The sequence below is a fragment of the Anopheles coustani genome, chromosome 3 (assembly GCF_943734705.1).
Source record: "Anopheles coustani chromosome 3, idAnoCousDA_361_x.2, whole genome shotgun sequence".
NCBI lineage: Eukaryota > Metazoa > Arthropoda > Insecta > Diptera > Culicidae > Anopheles > Anopheles coustani.
Window position 1 is genome coordinate 20,572,771 of NC_071288.1, and position 23,922 is coordinate 20,596,692.

Here is a 23,922-nt window from a genome sequence, read left to right on the forward strand (position 1 = left end):
GTTGCCCAATCAAAAAGACAACGGCCATCCCTTTGCCACCATCCGTCGCAGCAAGGGCCAGGCTCTCCCGGGCTCTGCCGAAGAACAAAAGCCCAATCAACGCGCACAATTCAATGTCAAAAAGACGATTCAAAAATGGCGGAAATTTGTCTGCGAGTAGGTAAACCTTTATCGCCCACCACGGCGAGATGGTCACGGTACGGTGGCGCAAAATTATACGTCCCTTTACCTCCGATGCGATTAATTTAATACGATGATTTCCGTACCTTCCGACCGTTTCTTGCCGTTGTCGAGTGATAAAGTACGTAACGCAGTAAACAATAGAAGGTAACAAGTTAAACATCGCCGACGTGGATTCCCCTAGCTGTAGGTTGGCTTTTCTGTCGAAGTACGCTTTATCAAGTAAAGTCAGTATCAGCCTTTGGCGGATCAGTGGGAGGATTAGCATGTGCGCAACCGCGCACCAAGGCAGTTTGAGACACCCCTTTTTTGCTGATAACCGCTGATAAATGTCAGTGGCTTTGAGGCAGCTGATCGTTGTTCTACCCAGAATCGTTTGTGATTGTCTTAAATTAAATGAGGGAAGTGAAAAACCAAATAATCTTTTCATCGACCGATTGTGTAAAATTTACATTCACTTAATATTTAGTATGGGTTGGTAAAGCAAGCCATGTTTATTGAGGCCACCATGTTTGCCACCGCCAGTTTTACAAAGAACGTAAAAATATACACATTACGTTAAGACAAATTATGTCCCAACCTTACATCTGGATCTAATTAAAAAAAAACCCACATATTTTGAAAACACCACCATACATTGAAATTTTACACAATTAAGTTCTCATAAAAACGATTTTTTAGAGTAAGGTAGAAGAAGCTTTGCATGTCTCCCCTTTTACCGGTTCACACCAGCCCCCACATAATGCGAAAAATTGTAGCCGCAGACGCATATTGTTTTTGCTCTTCTTTATTTTCTTATATTTTCCCCCGAAAACCCGACGACGCACTTCGCTATGATCTACTTTTGTGCCTCAGTTACTTTTTTGGGGAAAAAAAATCCGCGTGGAAAACAAAGCACGTGTGAAATAACCGCTCGTCGATCGCCTCGATGTGCACCACCGATGTGGGAGAAATCAATCAATATCAGACGTGATGGCCGCGATCAGCGATCAACGCAATGCGGAAAACTTTGCGCACGCGTGAATAAACCTGCCACACATTCTAATTACTTCGACAAGCGTGACGCAATGGAAAATGAATCGAAAATAAAGTACGATTGGTGTCAAATCCATCTGAGATGTGATGATGACCCGCACATAACCGGTGTGTCGCAATTTTTCGCGATTGTAGGATATTTAGGCTTTCATAACCATTAGTAATAATTTTCTGAGCATGGAAAACGTTAAATTACAATTATTCCTTTCACATATTTCTGTGCTGTCTCTAATTCATACTAAATAACATTTGTTTTTCTTCGTCGATAGGCTCTCCCTTATGTGCCAAGCTACTTAAGAATATCCCACTGCCAGGCAATCAGCTGAATGTCGGGCTTGTACCGCTGATGAGGCTCTGTGGAACAATCGAAGGAAAGAAGGGCTGTTATTATCTATTTCCTTTCAAGACTCTAGTGGCTCCCATTTGTCACCAACTTACTTATCAAGGCGTAACGCTGTGCAGACTGTGCCTGAAGCATATCCGCAGGAGTTTGCATTACAGCTGGCTCACCGGTTGTCGGTGGACCACCGGGTACAATCATTTCCGGTATCCAGATGGCATCCAGCGAGTACCGAATCAGCTGGAAAAGCGCCGCATAGTCGCGTTGGATGGTTTGCGCTTCGACATCAAACCCAAGCTCTAGTGCCACCTGGCAGATGCTGCGAACGTGGCGTTGCTTTTCAACATCGCAGAGTCGAAGCACGAGCCCATGCAGAGCGTCGATCAGGGCGAGATCCTCGAACTGGTTACCCTCCTTCAGGTTTAGCAGTTTACGCTCGTGCTTACGACGGTTCTTGCTAGAACGGTGTGATTTTCTGCCAACAAAAAGGAACGGGTTCGGGGAACAAAATTGTTTAAGTAGACGTCTCATTTTTCAGATCGGAAGACTGTGCAGAGTTATGTCACGAATGTAAATATTTAATCGAACTGACTTTATTTTCTGTAGAATACTACTGTGTCGAAATTCTATCACTATTGTATGTTGCTAAACAGTGTAAAAGTTAGAAAAGTGTTAAATGATTTAAAGAGTGTAAAGAAATTAAGAAAAATTTAAAATGGGCATTTAATTGCAGTAGGGCATATATATTAGTGACACAGTAAATATTATTCCAACATAACTATAATATACTAATCAAATCAAACTCTGTACATACCCAGATCGCCCACTGCTAGATGTGTGACGCGAAGAAGCAACAGTAGAACTGTCCGAAAACAGATCGCAATCACCACAATCGCCCTCACCGTCCGCATCACCCTGGTCCGCCGAACCAGCGGCTCGTGCCTTTTCTCGTGCCTCCCGAACCGCCGCCAGTCGTTCCTTTTGGTGCAAGAATTGTTCCTTGTCGCTGGAGAGTGCGGAAATGAGCTGATTTAGATACTGGCGAAAGTTTTCTTTGATCGTTTCATGCAGCTCTCGGTCCAACTCGTTTCCACCAGCCACCGCCACCAAAAGAGCTCGTTCATACTGGAAGCCCTTCAGAAGACTGTCCACCGCTAGCCGAACATCGTTCAAATGTTCGTGGGCAATCGTGGCCGCCGCATCATAATCTCCTGCTTCTACGAGTGCTGGCACCAGCGAACGAAGAACCGGTCGGACCCCGTCTGGGTCCATCGATCGGGCGCTCAGACGAAGGACACGGCGCCAGTCCAGGGCGTGGCGGGCGGAACTTATGGCCTGTTGAATGTCTCCAGTACGCTCGTACATCAAACTCGCCTCGGCATGCTTGCCCGTCTTGCGAAGGTGATCGGCATACTGTTCCCGAATTTTTTGCAGATGTTGCTCGTTACCACTCGCTCGATAACATTCGATCCCGACCGTGTACAGGTCATGGGTGACGATCAGCTCCAATGCTTCCCGCAAACGATCCTCGTTAACGTCGCAACGAGAAATGTGGTCCAGTGCACGATTGTACCGCTTCAGATGGCAATCGATGCGGAACTTCCTGTAGTGCTCATCATACCGCTTCAGTTCATTCAGGAAGGGCAGATACTCCTTCGGGTCCTTCTGCGATTTGGTGGCGACGAACAGCACCAGCCCAAAGTCGTACATCCCCAGAGCCACATCGTACAACACGTTTACTTCGACCAGGTAGAGCAGATATCGAAGCGCTTGTTCCGCCAGCTCGGGTGTGGGTTGATCGCGTTTAAGAGTCCATATGAGCGAAAGGGCCTTCTCCAGATGGCCCTGTTTCACGTGACAAGTGATCTTCGGTTGTGTAAGTATCGTGGGGTTGCTGTCCATCACATCCAACAGCCGGTCGCATATGAACTGAATCTTCCCTTCCACTGTATACCCGACGCTACCGGAGGTGGTCAAGGTCTTGGGTGCCAGTTGCCGCTCGGGATAGTTGCTTTCATACATCGTGCGACACACATCCTCGTTGGCTAGATCCGTGACGAAAAGATTCAACCAGCTCACGTTCGTTATCTGTGGAATGAAGTGTGAGCCCAGATGGGCTAGAAACCGCTCCGGGTCATGGTCAACGAGAAGGTTCAGGTTTATGCGCTCCTTGCGCATAATGTCGAAAGCTTCGTGGTACTCGAAAGCATCGAGATGTTTCGCGATGAGACAAAGCGACAAGACGCGTGGATTGATCGCCTCCAGGTTGCCTCGGGGAAGTTGAAACACGGTGCGTGAAGCTTTTGGGACCACCGTGACGAGCTTCGAGCCCCGCTCAAGCCGTCGTTCACCAACAATCGAGGTACCCGGCGCGTCTCCCAATGTGACAAACTTTAACTCTGCAATCGTGGTGAAGAGGAGGTACGCTTCGGAAAGAAACGCAGACGTTACCTCTGAAGCCAGAAGAGTTCCGTTGTGGTACAGATTGCGGCGACTTTGGGAGAACGCGTACACGGTCGGAGTAGGGCGTTGGCGGTCAACGAAAATCTGTTCACAAAACTCCGGCAACGTACTGTGGAGTTTGGTGGGAAACGAATAGTTAATCCGAAGGGTCGGCACGCCAACTGTAAATCCTCCAACCACCAACAATCTTCCGGAACTCAGCTCAAGGAGTACCTTGTCCGATTCTAGCGCCTCAAGGCAACCAATCGACTCATTATCGATATAAATTCCGGTAGAGAAGTAGTCAATTTCAATGCAGAACTGTGCACCTTCCAGATATCCCAGTAACATCTCAACAAACTTATTGTTGCGGCAGAGCACAAAATGGGTTGCATTAACCCACAAGCCGTGTGTAAGAATGTCATAAAACTCACTGTATTTCTCCGGGTCTGGCTCAAGACGGTGCAAGTGTTTTACACCGGATAGAATCTTACGCTTCGGACCATTCTCCACGCTCTGTTCCGTGAGCGTTACATCGTAGAATCTTATAACATTATACGAGTCAACAACATAAAACGCATTTACACTGGCTTCTGGTTGCATTTCGGTATCAAATTTGCACTTGCCTGGAAAACGTATGAATCCGACGGCGTTGATGCATTTTGGAAATTCGTCTTCCGGACCTTCCTTTTCATCCGGAAGAGTCAATGTGTAGTTACACATCGGCGGTGGGACAATGGAACGTCGGAATGAGCTCAAGCATAGTTTTTTTCCGTCGATGACGGCAACCATCGCCTCGTCGTCCTCGCCGTGTCCCACTGAACGATCGACGCGAAAATCAAAACGAATCCGCTCGTACTGAAGGGCGCTTGTTAAGAAGTGCAACGTTTTTCCCGCCGAATGGCGTTGATCCCACTGAACACCATACACGACACATTTGCTTGGAAGGTGCTGCTTGAGATACCAGTGATAATTGCCCATTACATACAGGAAAATATTACCATCCTCTTGTCCTGGTGTGTACCATACCACGGCCAACACTTCTGAGTCGGGGCTCCAATGCAGCGACGTTATCTCGTGCTCTTTCGTCGTGAGGTTAGTCTCGATTTCTCGATGACGAAGGCCATTCTTTTCGAACAGCGCAATCACGAACTTTTCGCCGACAACCTGTGGCATCGCAATCCATTGACCCGATGGTCGCCAGGCAACGGCACTATACAGGTTTTCGCATCGCTCAGATGTGTACTGTAAGGTACCTTCTTTATTGAAAACTTTAAAGGCACGTTGTCCGCCTGGTGCTTCGTAGCTAACGGCAAAAAACTCCCCATCCGCTCGCCAGCTTATACAGGTGTAGGGATCTTCTTCGCAGATTTCATCTTCATCACCTGTATTCTCCTCGTCCTCAGGATCATTATCGTCCTGGGTCTTCTTCGGCTTCTTTGCGGTTGGTTTGCCTTCCGATCCACGAAACTGAGTTTCCTTCTTACCCCACCCGACGCTCATGAAAGCACGGTCACCGAATGTGTCTTCTTTCAGTTGTACCTCATTAATCGGTTCATACTCGCTGCCAATCATAGTGACAACGTTCAGCATCTTATCAACAAACACGACTACCTCCTGGTCCGGGCTCCATTGCATCACCTCAATTCCATGCTGACAGAGAGTAACCTCCTCCACAGCACCGGTGTCTAGCTTGTACGACCAAACGTTCCCATCGGATGAAGCGAAGCACAATTCGTTCGACAGTACCAGGTGCTCGATTGCGATGATTTTTTTATAACCCGCGTCTCTCCGTAGCAGAATTTCAATATCTCCGAAATGAGTTTCATCCTCAGATTCTTCGTCGTCAGAGTTTAAGAAGTATTCCTCCCATGAAAACGATTTATCTTCTACATTAGGGCCCGCTGGTCGCGGGACGTAGTTTGACTGTTTTAGATGATGACCACGGCATAATCCATCATAGGTGGCGAAATAAACCCGATCTTTCGATTGATCGATGGCGACTGCACTGCACGAAACGTCATCCCTTTTCCGTTCATCTTCATTTCTATCTCCCAATTTAAATCTCAAATGAGAAACACGATACAAGTTCCTCATTTCGTCCAGCAGCTAAAATTCTGTTAAACCGTGGTTAGAACTGTTTCCAATTTACAAGCACGAGAAACTGCGCGGCAAATTCCCCAACTTTCCAAGACACGTTTTTGCTTTGTTTTCAATACTGCCGGAACTGTCAACACGATGCAACCCTTCAGAAACGTACGGAATTACCTGCACTCGATGTAAACAAAGCAGTTACAGTGCTATGCACGTATAACCATCACATGATTTTTTCATTAATTATTCGAAAAATTCAATAGTAATAAGTAATAAAGATTAACAAATTTATAAAACAAATAAATTCAACGTTTATTCCTTTCATTCATTCGTAAGGATTTTAGATATAAAGGTGAACATTTTCATTAACGTTCGTATGATAAATGCTTACATTTGTCGAGTAATCAGTAATCGTTAGAAATCCTATTTTAGTCCAAGGACGGGCACAAGTGCTACTTAAGTATATCCCACAACCATGCAATCAGTTGAATGTCTGGCTTGTATCTCTGATGAGGTTCTAGAAAGAGATGTAAGACATTAGTTTAATTTTAATAGCTAGCTTTGTTCACAAGCCATATGCCCTAGTTTTCCATATTACCTAATAAAGCATACCGCTGGGCGGCATGTGGTTGCAGCAAAGTAGAAGAGATTTTTCCTGTCGCTGCCTCGCAAGTTCGTAATCTCCCGCGGACCAGCATTTCCGGTATCCAGATGGCATCCATTGAATTCTGAATCAGCTGGATAAAGCCCTCATAATCCCGTTGAATGGTACGCGCCTCGGTGTGGAAGTCGAGCTCAAATGCCACCTGGCATATACTACGAATATGTTGCTGCCTTTCAACACGGCAAACGCGAAGTATTAGCTGGTGGAGGGCAACGATCAGGGCAAGATCCTCGAACGGGCTGCCCTCCTTTAGGGAAACAAGTTTCCGCTTTTCTATACGGCGCTTCTTGGCTGAGCGCTGTGGTTGTCTGTAAAATAATAAGACCATTTAAAAAAGAGCCATACTAAGGATTTTTTTTTAGAATTATACCGCAGATAATAGTTTCCTATTTTATACACATTTCTGTTATTGCAATATTTGCGCATGCAGTACTTACCCTGATCTGCGGCACGGACAGGCATCGGTGGAACTGTCCGAAAGTAGATCGCATTCACCATAATCACCCTCGTCTTCTACTGCCGGCCAGCTGTGTGCCCTTTCTCGTAGCTCTCGCACCACCGCCAGCCGTTCCTTTTGGTGCAAAAATTGTTCCTTATCCGAGGAGAGTGCAGTTATGAGCTGATTTAGATACTGGCGGAGAAAAGCGTTAATCGTTTCATGGAGCTTTCGGGCCTGCTGATTTCCCCCGGCCTCCGCCACCAAAAGGGCCCGTTCATACTGGAAACCCTTCAGGAGACTGTCCACCGCTAGCCGGATATCTTTCAAGTGTTGGTGGGCAATCGTGGCCGCCGCATCATAATCTCCTGCTTTTACGAGTGCTGGCACCAGCGAACGAAGAACCGGCCGAACAGCGTCTGGATTCGTCGATCGCGCGCTCAGACGTAGCACACGACGTCAGTCCAGGGCGTGGCAGGCTGAACTGATGGCCTGTTGTATGTCTCCAGTACGCTCGTACATCAAACTCGCCTCGGCATGCTTGCCCGTCGTCCGTAGGTGCCCTGCATACTGTTCGCAAATTTTTCGTAGATTTTCCTCGTTACCGCTCGTTCGAAAGTGTTCAATCCCGACCGTATAAAGTCCATGATTAAAGATCAATTCCATCACTTCCCGCGAACGTTCCTTCGTCGTCTTGATGTGTGAAATATGTGCCACCGCACGATTGTATCGCTTCAGATGGCAATCGATGCGGAACTTCCGATAGTGCTCATTCTGCCGCTTCAGCGCATTCAAGAAGGATAGATACTCCTTCGAGTTCTTCTTGGAGATGTCTGCGACGAATCGTACTAGATCTAAGTCGTACATCCCTAGTGCTACATCGTATAGCACATTAGGTTCAATCAGGCTGAGCAAATATCGAAGCGCTTGTTCCGCCAGCTCGGGTGTGGGTTGATCGCGTTTAAGAGCCCATATGAGCGAAAGGGCCTTCTCCAGCTGGCCCTGTTTCACGTGACAGGTGATCTTCGGCTGAGTAAGTATCGTGGGGTTGCTGTCCATCACATCCAACAGCCGGTCGCATATGAACTGTATCTTTCCTTCCACTGCATACCCACCACTACTGACGCTCGCCAAATTTACAGGAGCCAGTTGCCACCCGGGATAGTTGCTTTCATACAACGTGCGACACACATCCTCGTTGGCTAGATCCGTGATGAATAGGTTTAACCAGCTCACGTTCGTTATTTGTGGGAGAAAGTGTGATCGTAAGTGCGCCAGAAACCGCTCCGGGTCATCGTCAACGAGAAGATTCAGATTTATGCGCTCCTTGCGCATAATTTTGAACGCTTCTTGATACTCGAGTGCCTCCAAGCGCTTCGCGATGAAAGAAAGCGACAAGTTGTGCGGATTGATCGCCTCCAGATCGCCCCGAAGACGCTGAAAAACGATTCGCGAAGGTTTTGGGATCACCGTGAAGAGTCTCGACCCTACCTCGAGTGGACGTTCACCAATAATCGTGAAACCAGGCCGGTCTTGCAGTGGGACAAATTTCAATTCCGTCCTGGTGGTGAAAAGAAGGTACGTTTTGGCATGGAAAACTGATGTTACGTCGGACGCAACAAGGCTTCCATTATGGTACAGATTTCGGTGACTTTCGGAGAACGCGTATACGTGCGTGGTCGCTTGTTGTTTGCTGACGAAAAGCTGCTCGCAAAACTCCGGTATCGTACCGTAGAGTTTGGTTGAGAACTTATTATAGGGCGTACACCGTTTCCCGACGATAAAATTCCCTACTTCCATTATCCTTCCGGAGGTCAGTTCGATGAGTACCTTATCCGGACCCAGTGCTTCAACACTACCGATCGTTTCATTGTCGACGAATGGTTCTTTCGAATTCTTCTCAATCGATACATAATCCTGATAATCTTCAGGTCCTTCTTTTGAACATAAGGCAACTAAATAATTGTTGCAGGATAACACAAAATTATCCGGATTTATCCATAAACAGTTAAGTAGCGAGTCGCTGGTTTGGCAGAAAGGGTCGCGGAGTGGCGATAGCCGGAGTAATGTATTAACTGCCGATGATACGGTGCGCATTGGGCCACTATCTTTACACTGTTTCGTAACCTTTAAATCGTAAAAAGTAATCACGTTGTACGAATCGACGACAAAGAACGCATTGGCGCTTACATCCTCTTTAAGGCTAACCGACTTGCCTGGGTAACGAATGAATCCGACGGCGTTGACACATGTTGGTACTTCTCCTTGAGGTCCTTGCGGTAGAGTCAATGTGTAGTTACACATCGGCGGTGGTATAATGGAACGACGGTATGAGCTCAAGCGTAGTTTAGTACCGTCGATGACGGCAATCATCGCCTCATCATCCTCACGGTGCCCCAAGGAACGATCGACGCGAAAATCAAACCGTATGCGCTCATAACATAAAGTATTAGTAAGTAAGTGCAACGTTTTGCCTGCCGATTTTTTTTTATCCCATTGAGGGTAAAAAAAGCCTCCCGAACTCCAGAGAAGGCACTGTTTCAGGCACCATTGAGAATTGTCCATTACATACAGAAAAATATTAACATCGCGTATTTCATTGCGCATGTACACCGTATACCAAACCACCGCCAATACTTCCGAGTCGGGACTCCAGTGGAGGGACAATATCTCGTGTAAAGACGTAAGGGGAGTTTTAATTTCCTGGCGTCGGAAGCCACCCTTGTCGAACATGGCAATCACGAATTTTTCTTCGATTAACTGTGACATCGCAATCCATTGGCCGGCTGGTTGCCAGGCGAGAGCACTTGACGGGCCCTCTAAACACTCCGACGAATGCTGAAGTTCTCCTTTCCTGTTATAAATTTTGAAGACACTCTGGCTTACAGAGACCGCATAGGTAACAGCAAAAAACTGTCCGTCTGTTTGCCAACTGATACAAGGGGGGAGACGGCGTTTAGAGTGTTTTTTTACGCTTAGATCATCCTTCTCTTTGGATGTTTTGATCTTCTTCCGACTGCCTTTCGATGCTTGTTTCTTGTGGACTTTCGTTTTCTTCTCATCGTTAAACATGTCTTTGCCCATCATAGTAATCTCCTTCAGCATATCGATAAACACGACTACATCCTGATCCGGATTCCATTGCATCGCTTCAATTCCACTGTTACAGTGAGTAACCTCCTCCACATCACCGGTGTCTAGCTTGTACGACCAAACGTTCCCATCGGATGAAGCGAAGCACAATTCGTTCGTCAGTACCAGGTGCTCGATTGCGATGATGTTTTTATAACCAGCGTCGCTCCGTAGAAGAGTATCGATGTCGCCGCGATAAACTGCGTCTCTTTCAGTATAGAAATAATCACTTTCGTCGGTTGCAGAACTGTACTCAGGTGTACTCAGAATCGGAGGACCCCAGATCCTGGTATTCTTCAGGCATTTCGGGAGATTCCTGCCCCCACTGTTGGCCTTTAAGATTATACCCGCGATACAATCCTTCTGTTGTAGCGAAATAGAGTTGATCTTTCGTTTGGTCGATGGTAGCTGCAGTGATGAAAAAAATCCCCACGAGCCAATAACTTTTCATCTTTGAGAAACATTCCATTGTTCAGTTGATTTTTCAAATGGGAAACACGGTACAAATTCCTCATGATTTCGTTCTGTATGCCTTGAGTGTTTGTATTCAGAAATTAGCAGTAATTTACCGGTCCTACTGCGCAAATATCGCGCCAAACTCACCAGCTCAAATACAAAACTATCAGAACTGTCATTGCATAGCAACCCTTCAGGCTCGTATGTATGGCCTGGCTTCCTGATTTAAGAGAAACTACATTTATTATACAAATAGATTATACAAATAAGCAAATATTTGATAAATTTATCAGATCTTTTAGATTTTAAGCGACTCAGTAAATGTTAATTTCAAAACAGTTAAATTGCATTCAAATTGTCAATGTCTCCTTTCAGAAACGTCTGCGTTTCTATTGTTTTTTTTCTACGCGATGATTGTCAAAATCGTCACCACTAGAGTCTAGAGAAAAAATAGAACTGATAATGGAACAGTGGAAAAAAAGTAGTCAATAATTGCATTCGCGTAGAAAATTTACCAGCTGGAATTCTTGTCATCCCACTTCTTGTTCAGATAACGTGCATCCGTGGCCGTTTTATGAGCTGTAAAATTTCGATCCCCGAATCCGTTTAATCAGCCAAGTGAAGCCACAGTAAAGATGAATGTAATCCGTGCAATACAATTGTATATCGATAAAATGATCAGTGATGCCGGCCCGGGCATGAAGATGCTCATGATGGATCGTGAAACGGTAAGTAAAATGGTACTAGATGCATTCATAGCTGGCCTTCGCTCGAGTAAGAAATGTTCTGTTTTTCTTTGCCCCACCACAGATCAGTATTGTATCGATGGCCTTTGCGCAGTCGGAAATGCTGCAAAAGGAGGTGTTCCTATTCGAACGAATCGACTCTGCTCGATCGAATGAACGACTCAAGTACCTAAAGTGTATCGTGTTCATCCGCCCGACGAGGGATAATGTGTTGAGGTTGCAACGGGAACTGCGGAGCCCCAAATATGGCTCTTACTATATCAGTAAGAATTTAGATTATCGGTTGTGTCTTCCAAAATATGTCATCATGCTTTCTTGCAGATTTCAGTAACATTATCCCCCGAACGGACATTAAAGCCCTGGCCGAAAGCGACGAAAGTGAATCGGTGCGTGAGGTAAAGGAAATCTACGCCGACTATCTGCCGGTAAATCCGAACCTCTTCTCGCTGCACATTCCCACCTGCCTGCAGGCCCTCAACTGGAACCCGGAGGCACTGGAACGGTCGACGCAGGGTTTAGTGAGCATACTGCTATCGTTTAAATTTCGTCCCGCCATACGTTACCGGGCTGGCTCGAACGTGGCACAAACGCTCGCAAAGAAGGTACACGAAACAATCAACAAAGAGACCGCGCTTTTTAGCTTCCGACCGCCAGAGGACGGTGCTGCCCCACCGCTACTGCTCATACTGGACCGCCGAGATGATCCAATCACACCACTGCTCAACCAGTGGACCTACCAGGCGATGGTACACGAATTGCTTACGATCAACAAACAGCGGGTTGACCTGTCGGGTGTATCCGGGGTCCCGAAGGACCTGAAGGAAGTGGTGCTCTCGACGGAGCAGGACGAATTCTATGCCAATAACTTGTACGCAAACTTTGGTGAGATCGCCACCACGATCAAGGTTTTGATGGACGAATTTCAGAAGAAAGCGCACGATCAGCGCAAGATCGAAAGCATTGCAGATATGAAAAATTTTGTCGAAACATACCCCCAGTTTCGCAAAATGTCCGGCACAGTTACGAAACATCTGGTACTGATCAGTGAGCTATCGGTGCAGGTTGGCCGTCAGCAGCTTTTTGAAGTGTCCGAGCTGGAACAGGAAATTGCCTGCCGTGCGGACCATTCGACGCAGTTGCAGCGGGTGAAGAAGCTGGTCGCAGAAGGGAAGCTGGGTGCAGCAAATGCGCTCCGGTTGGTGCTGCTCTACGCCATGCGGTACGAGCGGCATGCAAACTGCGACACATCAGGTTTACTAAAGCTCCTGCTAGATCGTGGTGGACGGTCGCACATCGTACCGCGAATGCTCGAGTACATAAGTACCGTTGCACGACAGGAACTTTTCAACACGGTCAAGATAACGGATGCGGTAAAGTTGACCCGCAATCTAATTAAAGAGCTAAAAGGCGTGGAGAATGTTTATGCACAGCACGAGTGCGTGCTCAAGGGAACGCTCGAGGAAGTCATCAAAGGAAGACCGCTCGATGCGCAGTATCCGATCATGGGGAATGAGGTACCGTTCCGTCGGCCGCCGGCCGAGGTGATCGTTTTTATTGTCGGTGGAGCCACGTACGAAGAGGCATTGGCCGTGCATCGATACAACCAGGAGGGCTGCCGCATCGTCCTCGGTGGAACGACGATCCACAACTCGGGGTCGTTCATTGAGGAAGTGCTGGCCGCCACTGCTGGCGTACCGTTTAAGCATTCGCGCTCGTTGCAACAGTTCCATCAGGCTCCACCTGGCACAGCCTAGGAGGAATATCGTAAACCCCTCGTTCACGGCGCAGCGAAGATGAGTTTCAAAGATTCATATTTTAAAACACGCTGACTTCATTCCTTTTCCATCCCACTAACTAACCTTCGCAGCCCGAACGGATATGCTGGAGCTTTAGGAGCATATGTGAGCGTGTGCTTATTTATTCAGAAGACAGGGACGAACTACTAGATAAAGCATACTATTATATACTATTTAACAATTATAAGCCAATACAATAAAACAAAACTGTTTAAACGTATCGAACGTAAAGCTTTATCACGTCATTAGTTTCGTCACCACGTGTACTGCTATTTTGGTAAAGTTACCTCTGACATAGTTACTATTGTCCACCAGGAAGCATATTAAATTGAACACTATACATTCCTCAGATTTTTAAATAATTTTCTTCTGCAACAGTTCTAGTTTCAAATCTGCCTCCTAGCAAGTGTGTCGAAGCAGCCAACGTGGATATAGCATAGGCAGTAAATAAGAACTAATGTTGCTAATTTTCATCATCGTAATCGCCTGGTTCATCATCATCATACTGCATAAAATTACCATGATTACGATCATGTGGCAACTGCAAAAATAGGACATATGTGGTTTACCTTTATGAAATTCATACAAATGGTCTCTGGTACTTACCGTTAAAATACCATTCAACAAGGCAAAACCCACCATTGCCACGCTGGCCACTAGCCCGGACAAAATGTAACGTTTTCGGCGTTCTTTTGGGCCATCGTCCGGATCCTGCTGCTGTCCGGTATGGAACGTCTGACCACCATTGCTTTTTTGCGACTGATCATTCGTCGATTGAGAGGAGGAAGATGTAGAACTGGAGTCATTTGGACTACCTGAGGAGTTTTTTTGCTGCCCTCCGGTGGATCCAGTGGAGGTGTATGTGTTAAAAGCCTCCTTTGTAAAGTACGTTGCCGAGGTTCGTTCGACGAATTGGACTAGCTTTGGGCACTGGCGGATGTGGTTTTGAAGGACATTGTTGGGAAGGGTATGTTTAAGCAGCACCGAAAGATAACCGTAGAGCATTGCATCAACTTCCGTAGGTTGATTGCCAAGAAACCACCGATTTTCTTCAAACTTTTCTGCAATCCAATTCAGACACATCTTTGCGTTTTGAGCAAACTGAAAAAATTGATCATCCAGTCATTTTAATTGCATACATTTTTTCAACAGCTCTGCCTACCTCTGAGACATCATGAAATTCGATCGAATCTTCCAGTGAAAACCCGGCCAACGATTGCGTGATATCGTTAGTCCGTACGGTATACTTCCGAGGGCAGTAGAAATTGAACGGAATTGGAATACGCTTGGCATAGACGGTCCGTGTGGTGTCTACGTTCTTTGGATCGCCCCAAAGCATATACATAAAGTACGGATGCAAATTTTCCTGCACGTACTGCATGGACCCATTCAAGAGAGTAGAATGATTTTGATCGCCCGACACATCAATGGTTCCTCCTCCTACCGGTGGGCCTATACCGGCAGCTGACAAATGTTCAACGATTCTTCCATAGCCAGCAACCTTTTTACCATCCGCTATCATGTACGGCAACATGCCATTTGGGGAGCTGAACGGGTTGCCGTTGAAATTTACGGTGACTTTGGCGCCGGAAAACTTCAGGTATGCCTAGATAGAAGAAAACAGTGAATGATCCATAATACTGTGCGACGGATCACTGATGTTTCGTAAGCCAATGCAAATTCTACGCATTTTCCAGCACATTACCAGTAACCGGGAGCACTCGTAGTCAATGGAGGGTAGACCCCATTCACCGCGATATACGAAAATTTCCATAATTCCTTTTTTCACAGGTACACGTGCGGCCGGACGAACTTTTCAGGCAGTAAGTTTGCAACAAAATCGACTCCATGCACCGTGTGTTTACATGTTGTGCAACCTCCCGGTACCGTCAAGGTTTATGTTATCCGTTCCTCAAGGGTTGCTAAAGATCTGCAGGAGCTGTCAAATAGCTATCTACCGCTTGCGGATAGCAGATAGAAAAGCAAGAGGTCTACCACAAACAAACAACAACGCTTTCTTGTATCTTTCGTGCGCTTCCAAATTTGTAAAAAAGATAAAACCCTGTTTTAACTGCATATAATCTTGTGCTTTGTTGTTTTTCGTCGACGACGTCCTAGCTTGTGATCGACCATGAATGTATCCATCGAACGGAAGCGTAATGATTGTGTGGCACTACCCAAGGGATGGCAAAGGGAAGAGGTGCTCCGCAAGACGGGCCTATCGGCCGGAAAGGTCGATGTGTACTATTACAGGTAAGGGTGATCCAGCTACCCGAGATCTGGATGATTATAAGTTTTTCATAATTCAGTTGCAATATTGGCAAAACAGATGGAACATAAATTGGTTTCTAAGAAAACCGCAATAAGACAGACAGTGATAAATGAATGGAATTGGTGCGCCCTAGGCTTGGTAGGGGAGCCTGTAGCTCGCATCGCTTCTCAGCCTCTTTGCACATCGCCAATGGCTCTGGTTTCATTCAAACTGATGGCAAAATTACCAATTGGCAAGCAAAATTACTTTTGCAATGAGTTGGAAATACGTTGATCATTGCTAGCGCAAATCTGATACGTTTTGCATTCTGTACATTTTTCTACAAAAATTAAGTCCTACCGGGAAGAAAATCGAAAGCAAACCACAGCTCGCCCGTGCCCTCGGTGATACTATCGATCTGTCCACGTTCGACTATCACGCGGGCCGCATAATAGCGCCACCATCCGTGGCCGCAGCACAACTTCTGCACGCCCATCATAGCCCTAGCTTTCAGTTGCAGCAAAGCTGTGCGCTTCGCCGGAAGCTGCCACCAGGAGCGGTCGTGGGTGTTCCGCTTGGTGGAAGCAATGCTCTCACTGCAACCCCTATTAGCTCCGGATGTAGCGTAAAACCTTCGCATCAGTACGATTACAGGTAGCTTTCATTGACCAAAGAGCGCGTCCGGAATTGCTGAGTTTTCATTTCTTTGGGCTCTGCTTATTAACGGTATTTTCCGAACATCGATATGTTTTATGTTTTATTTTGGTTTTCTATATGCTTTTTAAAGGGTTTGTTAAGAATAAGTGTTATTTTATGTGAAACCAAGTTTGTTGATTATTATCTGTTTCGGCATGTTTCTCTCAGTTATGTGTAAAACTTTATATTGGGAATCATATTAACAGGTTTTATTATCTATTCCTCCCTATCTGCTACATAGTCGCGGAATGCGAGCAGACACCTCACTCATCCCACCGATCAGGCAAACGGCATCGATCTTCAAACAGCCAGTGACGGTTGTACGATCACAGGAGCCCGAAAACAGCAAAGTAAAGCGAGAGCTCCAGCATGGAAGTCAGGTTAAACCAAAGCAATTGTTCTGGGAAAAACGACTAGAGGTAACAGATGCTTTCGCTAACCGGCTTCGAATGATAGCAAATAACATAACATTCCACTGATTTTGTGAACAGAAATCCGGAGCAAGTAATACTCACAACGAGGAGATCGGCACTATCGAGCTGCCAAAGCGGCTACGACCGATCGGTCCGGGCATTCGAGAAACAACGCTACTGCAATCGTTAGCCACTGCCCTGCATCACAACACACACCCCGTGACCGGCCAGACAGCCTCGAAGACGTCGCTCAACACGAATGTTGGGGTGTTTATCAATCCGGACCAACCTCTGATGACCAATGTAACGATCACAGAAGAGGACATCAAACGACAAGAGGAACGTGTCCAGAACGCTCGATTACAGCTACAGGAAGCGTTGCGTGCGTAGAGTTGCACGTGCAGTGGCCGAAATATGCTTTCCACTATGTCTCATCCGTATCGGAACATTTACGCTGTTTTTAAGTACGACACATTTTACTACTACTAGACGTGATTTCTACCTTTTTATCATTTTGATAAGCGTTCGAAGCTATTAATAAATCGGTATTCCAACACATGTTTTATGAGAACATTTATTCGGGAATGGGAAATTTGGGACCGGAAATAACCGTTTTTATGAACAAATGATTTGAATTTAATATTTTACTAAAGAACATTTTTCCTTCAATTCTCTACGTCGTTAGAGTGATTTTGCCTGCAAAATTTATTTGACTATGACTAAGCAACATCATTCTATTCATTACGTGTGACGAAAATCCTCAAATCATTTACACACGGATCAGAATATAATCCGTGAAGTCGATAATGTGGTAAAGGGTAAACGATTTTATCGATCCAAACATTTATTGAAACAAATGTTATTTGTAGAAAGGACTTGTTTAATTTAATTTTAATTTAATAAAAACATATTTTTATTATAATAAAATTAATCTTTTTCTTTCAGCTCAACTCTGAACCTTGGGTCTTCTCTGCAGGGGTTCCCTGTGTATCAAGGCCGTTCCCACAGGGCGTTCTGTCTAGTTCCTTCCTTCTTTCCCACATGCATGGCATGCTGCTGCGCGCTTTCTTTGAGACGTCAACGAATGTCAAAACGGGCGGACCACACAGGCACACTCGTTCCGAGGCTTCATCTTCATCGCGGAAGCGTCTCGTCTCGTTGTTGCCGCAGAACTTACTTACTATTGCCTTTTTCTGCTGTTAGTTACGTGAAGGTTAGGCGACGAGGTGAACTGCTTAGTGTTTTCCTCCGCGTGGAACTACCATATGCGCGCAAAGAAAACGGTACCCGCACTACGTACCGTTGACCACCTGCACTGCGAAAGCCTGTGAACCAGTGCGTCTGTGTGTCGTACTCATATCCGCTTTCGCGAGGCAAAATATGTATCGTTCTTAGTGAATAAGTGTATCCGCCAATCAAGACAGTCGAACGAAAACACGTTCCATCGACGGGACGCGACGTTTCACTCGCGTGGTATCGATTAAAAGTTACCCTCAGCTCAGCAAGGCGGAAGTGTCACATCAACATGTTCGATCAGGATCGATCGACGCGTGAAGGTGGATCGTCGAGGGGGTTGGCTGCTGCCCGACCGTCCACCGGGGAATCATCCGACTCACCTTCATTCAGTGGTGGTAGCAAGTCTAGGTTGGGCCTGTTCGCTGTTGGAGGAGGGGGACTAAGTCGAACGTTGAGCACACCGCCGATAGCGGAATCGACGCATATCGGCAACTGCAGTCTAGGTTGGAACGGTGCCAGCCCTGGTGGACAGTCCAAACGGAGGCCCACCTCACCGTTGCAAAACAATCGCAGTCTTTTTAAGAGTAGTGGAAACCTTTCCAGCATTGGGCTTGGGCGTTCAAGTTTACAGTGAGTACTTGCCGTCGCATCATAGAAGCCTTTGCTGATTTCCGTTTTGAAATCAACTGTTTGCTTATCTTTTCACAGAGTTTATGCCGATGCGCAAAGTCCGGGCTTGGTGAATCGATTGGTAAGATACTACGACGCCGATCAGTCAACCGTGATGAACCGTTCCCAGTCACTGTCGAGCGTGTACAACAAACCGGGCCAGTTCCCGTTGGTACATTTGCGCAAGCAGGAACTGCGCTACGGGGCAAACAACGCCGCTCGGCGACGGGGGAATCTGAGCACGATTCGGATCGCGGCACCAGAAAGATCGTTCTTGCAGCAAAGCAAACGTAGCAGCATTCTTCGCACTGGTTCCATGTTTCTTTCCGGTGTAAACAACGAAGCGTCAAACGATTCGTTGTTTGGTGGTCGCGGTGGAACGGTACCGGGTGCCTCAAAAACCACTACCAGCACCACCACCACAACCACCGCTGGAAACGAATCGGATGCGGAGAATCGAGTGATTACGCCTTGCGCCGAACTGGAAGCGACACCGACCCGGAGCGTACTAGACGCGTTGAAGGAAATATCACGCAAGCGTATCAACAACGAGGAGCTGGATGCGGATCGGATAAAAAAGCAGTGCAAGGAACTTTCCGAACTGGATGCGGCTGGCAGTGGGCCACCGTCGTCGACGGCAGCCGTTGCGATAGGCACGCTTGGAATGGCAACCAAGAGAAGCCGCGAACAGGCAGGCAGTCCATCGTCACCATCGGAAGGTGGTGCCGTGTCGGCAATGGACAGAGCGGGCAATGGAACGAGCATCGGTGGTGGTGACCGGCAAACACTCAAGAAGCGATTTTGTACCAAGAACAACGATATCCTCAGTTCGCTCAGCTCGAGCACGCTGATCGTAAACACCCCGAAACGTGTCGCATTGCCGCGCGTGGAACGGCGCTTCAACATGAACCAGACACCGTCGGTGATCACACCCGGAACCTCGATGAAGTACCCAATGCCAACGTCATCCTCCACCATGCTGGTGGGACCAACGACACCGGAAAAGTTCTCCAACATGCTGCTTGATTCACCTTCTTCCACGATTCGGCGTAAAGAGAGTTCAACAAACGCTGGTCCGAAAGCGATGGCACCAGCAACGACATTACCAAGTACCCTGATGACGACAGCAACGGGGATGGCGATGATCGGAGAGCAGCGGGAACAACCCACGCGACCAAAGATAACCCTCTTCAATCGCCCGTATGACGCCACGGTCAAAAACACATCGACCGTTGCTAGCGACGGCGAAGAGGACGAGCACGGCGAGGGCGGTGGAAAGGTGCAGTTTGTCAAGCCGAAGGACAAATCGCCACAGCTGAGCGGCAGCAGTAGCATCAGTAGCGCTTCGTCGCGTGACCCGCTCAAAAAGCCATCCACCTCGAAGCTGTCGGTCATGTTGAAATGTTTAAACGGCGATCTGGACGAAGATTACGAAGGAGAAGAAGATGAAGTGGAGGAGGTGCGAGAGCCGATTGGGCATCTACCAGCAAAGCCAGGAGCATCAACGTCGGCATCACAGCCAGGATTAGGATTTACGTTCAATTCTACCACTAAAGATACGGTCGATGCTCCGGCAAAGGAACAGAACGTGGCTCAACCCAAGCAGACGGAAACGGGTAAGGAAAGGCCAACTGAAACCCTTTCCAACGCTGCGACAGCAGGAACAACACCGGCGGCCACGGCAACGAGTAGCGGCATTTCGGCGCTTATCAACAGTCCAATCAAAGATACTGGTTTGGGAAAAATTTCTTCCGTCAATGAGACCAACTCCGAGAAGCAGGCGGAAGGTGAAAAGCGGAATGACCCGATTCCCGTTGTGTCACCGCCGCAGCCCGGTGAAGCTCCAATACCGATTGTCTTTTCTATCGGTGCCTCATCGCCGGCAAAGACAACAACTGCGGTCAGTTCGACGGGTTTTACATCACCAACTGGCGGTGCATCGACGGGTTCCACTGCTACGTCGGGAATTGTTGCTCCCGCGGCAACGTTCTCCTTCGGTACCACGCCAGTTGCGGCGAAAAAATCCGACGCTCCACAGACGACGACCTCGGCGAACCTGATTTCATTCTCTCCAGCACCAGCGGCGTCTGGAACTACGACGTTTGGATCAACGTTTGGGGCTAAACCATCCTCTCCGGTGATTCAATTTGGCAGTGTGACAACCACCCAATCGACGACGCAGTCGACAGCCTCGTCTGGATCGACGTTTACTTTCGCTGGTAAAGCAGCGGCTTCCCCTACGTTGGCATCAACGACGACCACTGGAGCTGCACCTAAAGTGACCTCCCCGACGTTCACCTTCGGCAGTGGAAGCACGTTCAGTGCGTTCAAGACACCGACAGCGCCGGTTTCCTCGACGACGCCCACCAAAACAACCGGAGTGGCCAGTCCACCAAGCTCCGGCTCACTGTTTGCCATGCCTGCTCCAGTGCCGGCCGCTCCAGGATCTACTTTTACTTTCGGTGCAAAACCAGCTGGCGGGGCCATCGCCACCACGACCGCACCCGGTACTCTACCGTCGGCGTCGTCCTCCTCCTCAGTGTTTGGCTCCGTGCTGGGTGCCGGCGTTCCGGCAACGACCTCATCCACAACTACGGGAGCAACGCTTGGAACAACCTTTACCTTTGGTGGGGCGGCAACAACTGCTGCCACAACTGCGGCGCCGGCACCAACGACAGCTTTTACCTTTGGTGGCGCCGGGGCAACAGCAACAAACCCCCCGGCAAACGCTGCGACGTCTGCGCCAGTCTCTACAACCTCGTCGACATTCCCCGCGTTTGGTGCATCGGCATCGACAGCTCCCGCTGCGGCACCATTCGTGTTCGGTGGTCCAAAGCCTTCCGCAGTCGCTGGCGCCTCCACGACGGCACCAACGACGACAGCGTCATCGACTACGCCTGCGTCGACCAACCTCTTCGCCTCTGCGGCAGCGGCTTCGTCCAACACTACCGCCACCTCGAATCTGTTCGGCGGCTCATCGGCCACTGGAGCACCAGCAACCGGCACGAACCTGTTCGGTGGAAGCGCGTCCGGAAGTACGTCCATTTTCGGTGCGCCAGCAGCAACCAATGCAAACCAAGGACCGACCTCCACGGCACCCGGTGGTGGCACGACATCGTCCTCCAGTCCGTTCACGTTCGGTGCGAAGCCGAACACAATCGCACCACTGAATGGGCCATCGACTAATTCGACCACCGGTGGATCAATCTTTGGTGCTGCCGCTGCAGCTGCACAGCAACCTTCCTCCGCCAACCAGACTACACCGGGTGGACTGTTTACATTCGGCTCGGGAGGTGCCGGCACTGGATCAGCACCGCAGGTGCCTACCTTTGGTGCCCCAGCGGCGTCGGCTACCACTGGGACCACCGGATCAAACTCCTCGGCAGCGCCTTTCACGTTCGGTGCGGCTGCCTCGAAACCGGCCCAAGCGGCTGCAAATGCCCCTGCCGCCACCGCAGGAGGTGGTATTTTTGGTTCCATTGCGGGCAATAACAATAGCACCAACAGCAGCGGCAATAACAACACGGGTACCGTTCCTGCATTCGGTGCGGGAATTAACGGCGGTGCCACAACCGGTACTTTCGGTGGGGGTGCAATCTTCGGTTCGTCTGCCACCAATAGCAATCCGGTGGCTGCTGGCACTGGCAGTGGAACGTCAATTTTCGGTTCCAACACACAAACCGCCAACGGTCCACAGCAGAACGTGCCCGGACAGCAGGCATCATCCGGCACCGGAGGACTATTTACATTCGGTGGTGCCGCCACCAACAGTTCGACCGGAGGAAACACATTCGGCAGTGCAACAAACGCAGCCGGTGCCTCCACCACATTCGGAAGTTTGGCGAATAACGCTGCATCGGCTGGCCTTACCAACGGTATCGGTGGCAACAAACCGTTCACCTTCGGTGCAAGCGCCACGGCTTCGCCGGCTCAACAGCAGCAGCAACAACAACAAGCGCCGGCACCAGCCCCAGTATCCGGTGGGTTCAATTTCAACCTCGGTTCGAACGCCCCGAATGCAGCACCGAAGCCGTTCTCCTTCTCCGCTGGGAACGCGTCCACTGGAAACGCAGTCCAATCACCGCCGATGTTTGGATCACCCGCGTCCAATCAATCTTCGGCAGCCCCGTTTACCTTCGGTGCTTCCGCAGCGAACAACAACCCCACCAACAACAACAACAACAATGCCAGCAATGTAGCCTCCCCGGGACCGTTCACCTTTGGTCAAACGCAACAACAGCACCAACAACAACCGCAGCAGCAGCAACAACAGCAGGGAACGGCTTTCAACTTCTCCGCCGGCAATGTGGCGGCCGTCGCACCGCAACCCCAGCAGCAGCAGCAGCAACCGCCAGCGTTTAACTTCGGTGCCGCGGCGGCACAGTCACCGTTCGGGGCGCTCACCAGTCCCGGTGCCCCACCGGCATTCGGTGGTGCGCCCACGTTCGCCGCACCGGTCGGTGGTATGCCGACATTCAGCATCGGTACAAACTCGACCCCGAACGGACCGCCGACCGGTCAGCGAAGGATAAAGTTCGCAACCCGTCGGGTCAAGTGACCGTAGAAGTGACGACTGGACGGTGGCGGCGAACAACCGATCACCACGTTCCAGCTCGAAATAAGTTAGCTGAAGCCTCTCCCAAATCCCCTCCACCGCCTGCTACGGAGTGTTACGGGGATCTATGAATATCTTGTAAAGAGAACCAAAACTATGTTGATGATTATGATGAAGATTCGTTTCCTTTTCCTTTTCCACCGCCATTGCCAGCGATCCAGTGTTAGCTTTTTGGCCCCCTTCGTTTTCTTTCTACACAGAAAATAAGTTTCTGTGCATGGCTGTACCATTTTAAGTGTTCTGTGTTTGTGTATTTCCTTTTCATAAGGTACTAATCGTTGCCGTTTTCTTGTTGGATAGTTACAAAATGAGTGTATTTGGAACCGACGATGTTTTGTCCGAATGTAAATGCCTTTTTATTCTATATTGTTTTGTGACGCAAAGGATCACATTATTACTGTGTGGGAATTCAGCGTACAGTGAAATAAATTAACAAAAAAAAAACACACACACACGCAGACACACTGAATCACTCAAATAAACTAATCACTAAACTAATATGCATATAAAATAATGAATTGTAAAACCAAGAAAGAGAAAGGATCGAATAAAATAGCATCCGGGCGCAAATGGAATTTATATTCAAACCGTATTCGGTATTTTGAAGTAAGAAATTTTGGATGTTGAAAGAAATTGATGGATAGCTAATAACTCGTTGAGATGTAAAGTAAAATATTACGGTTAACAACGTGTCTGATGGGAATTCATTCGAAGTAAGTTT

The 23,922-nt window shown here is 48.2% G+C and overlaps 6 protein-coding genes across 6 annotated transcripts; 3 read left to right on the forward strand and 3 right to left on the reverse strand.

Annotated features, from left to right (window-relative positions):
• Positions 1-951: 951 nt before the first annotated feature.
• Positions 952-6,110, reverse strand: LOC131260955 (elongator complex protein 1). Its single transcript, XM_058262817.1, has 3 exons — positions 2,370-6,110; positions 1,654-2,030; positions 952-1,569 (listed from the first exon to the last, which is right to left on the reverse strand). The coding sequence occupies exons 1-3, from the start codon at positions 6,092-6,094 to the stop codon at positions 1,505-1,507; spliced, it is 4,167 nt and encodes a 1,388-aa protein (XP_058118800.1). The 5' UTR covers positions 6,095-6,110; the 3' UTR covers positions 952-1,504.
• Positions 6,111-6,432: 322 nt separating this feature from the next.
• On the reverse strand, positions 6,433-10,826 carry LOC131272267 (elongator complex protein 1-like). Its single transcript, XM_058273937.1, has 3 exons — positions 7,193-10,826; positions 6,690-7,063; positions 6,433-6,608 (listed from the first exon to the last, which is right to left on the reverse strand). Exon 1 carries the CDS (start codon positions 10,336-10,338, stop codon positions 7,651-7,653), a length of 2,688 nt encoding a protein of 895 aa, XP_058129920.1. The 5' UTR covers positions 10,339-10,826; the 3' UTR covers positions 6,433-6,608; positions 6,690-7,063; positions 7,193-7,650.
• A 447-nt stretch (positions 10,827-11,273) lies between these two features.
• Positions 11,274-13,289, forward strand: LOC131261541 (vacuolar protein sorting-associated protein 45). Its single transcript, XM_058263604.1, has 3 exons — positions 11,274-11,507; positions 11,590-11,788; positions 11,847-13,289. Exons 1-3 carry the CDS (start codon positions 11,415-11,417, stop codon positions 13,277-13,279), a joined length of 1,725 nt encoding a protein of 574 aa, XP_058119587.1. The 5' UTR covers positions 11,274-11,414; the 3' UTR covers positions 13,280-13,289.
• Positions 13,290-13,401: 112 nt separating this feature from the next.
• On the reverse strand, positions 13,402-15,110 carry LOC131261542 (metaxin-1 homolog). The gene is made up of 4 exons (XM_058263605.1): positions 15,027-15,110; positions 14,484-14,927; positions 13,928-14,422; positions 13,402-13,862 (listed from the first exon to the last, which is right to left on the reverse strand). Exons 1-4 carry the CDS (start codon positions 15,093-15,095, stop codon positions 13,785-13,787), a joined length of 1,086 nt encoding a protein of 361 aa, XP_058119588.1. The 5' UTR covers positions 15,096-15,110; the 3' UTR covers positions 13,402-13,784.
• Positions 15,111-15,284: 174 nt separating this feature from the next.
• On the forward strand, positions 15,285-17,239 carry LOC131272684 (methyl-CpG-binding domain protein 2). Its single transcript, XM_058274510.1, has 3 exons — positions 15,285-15,574; positions 16,510-16,687; positions 16,760-17,239. Exons 1-3 carry the CDS (start codon positions 15,453-15,455, stop codon positions 17,069-17,071), a joined length of 612 nt encoding a protein of 203 aa, XP_058130493.1. The 5' UTR covers positions 15,285-15,452; the 3' UTR covers positions 17,072-17,239.
• Positions 17,240-17,799: 560 nt separating this feature from the next.
• LOC131258421 (mucin-19) lies at positions 17,800-23,793 on the forward strand. Its single transcript, XM_058259734.1, has 2 exons — positions 17,800-18,547; positions 18,626-23,793. Exons 1-2 carry the CDS (start codon positions 18,207-18,209, stop codon positions 23,142-23,144), a joined length of 4,860 nt encoding a protein of 1,619 aa, XP_058115717.1. The 5' UTR covers positions 17,800-18,206; the 3' UTR covers positions 23,145-23,793.
• Positions 23,794-23,922: the final 129 nt, after the last annotated feature.

Bases quoted from the DNA above. Each gene is read 5' to 3' on its own strand.
- LOC131260955 (XM_058262817.1), bottom strand. From the start codon at position 6,094: ATGAGGAACTTGTATCGTGTTTCTCATTTGAGATTTAAATTGGGAGAT. The intron at 2,031-2,369 runs GTATGTACAGAG...TTTTGTTGGCAG, and splicing joins TCTAGCAGTGGGCGATCTGG to AAAATCACACCGTTCTAGCA. The intron at 1,570-1,653 runs GTAAGTTGGTGA...ATTGTTCCACAG, and splicing joins ACAGCGTTACGCCTTGATAA to AGCCTCATCAGCGGTACAAG.
- LOC131261541 (XM_058263604.1), top strand. From the start codon at position 11,415: ATGAATGTAATCCGTGCAATACAATTGTATATCGATAAAATGATCAGT. The intron at 11,508-11,589 runs GTAAGTAAAATG...GCCCCACCACAG, and splicing joins TCATGATGGATCGTGAAACG to ATCAGTATTGTATCGATGGC. The intron at 11,789-11,846 runs GTAAGAATTTAG...GCTTTCTTGCAG, and splicing joins ATATGGCTCTTACTATATCA to ATTTCAGTAACATTATCCCC.
- LOC131261542 (XM_058263605.1), bottom strand. From the start codon at position 15,095: ATGGAAATTTTCGTATATCGCGGTGAATGGGGTCTACCCTCCATTGAC. The intron at 14,423-14,483 runs GTAGGCAGAGCT...CAATTTTTTCAG, and splicing joins AATTTCATGATGTCTCAGAG to TTTGCTCAAAACGCAAAGAT. The intron at 13,863-13,927 runs GTAAGTACCAGA...CTATTTTTGCAG, and splicing joins TGTTGAATGGTATTTTAACG to TTGCCACATGATCGTAATCA.
- LOC131258421 (XM_058259734.1), top strand. From the start codon at position 18,207: ATGTTCGATCAGGATCGATCGACGCGTGAAGGTGGATCGTCGAGGGGG. The intron at 18,548-18,625 runs GTGAGTACTTGC...ATCTTTTCACAG, and splicing joins CTTGGGCGTTCAAGTTTACA to AGTTTATGCCGATGCGCAAA.
- LOC131272267 (XM_058273937.1), bottom strand. From the start codon at position 10,338: ATGCAATGGAATCCGGATCAGGATGTAGTCGTGTTTATCGATATGCTG.
- LOC131272684 (XM_058274510.1), top strand. From the start codon at position 15,453: ATGAATGTATCCATCGAACGGAAGCGTAATGATTGTGTGGCACTACCC. The intron at 15,575-16,509 runs GTAAGGGTGATC...TCTGCTACATAG, and splicing joins GTCGATGTGTACTATTACAG to TCGCGGAATGCGAGCAGACA. The intron at 16,688-16,759 runs GTAACAGATGCT...TTTTGTGAACAG, and splicing joins TCTGGGAAAAACGACTAGAG to AAATCCGGAGCAAGTAATAC.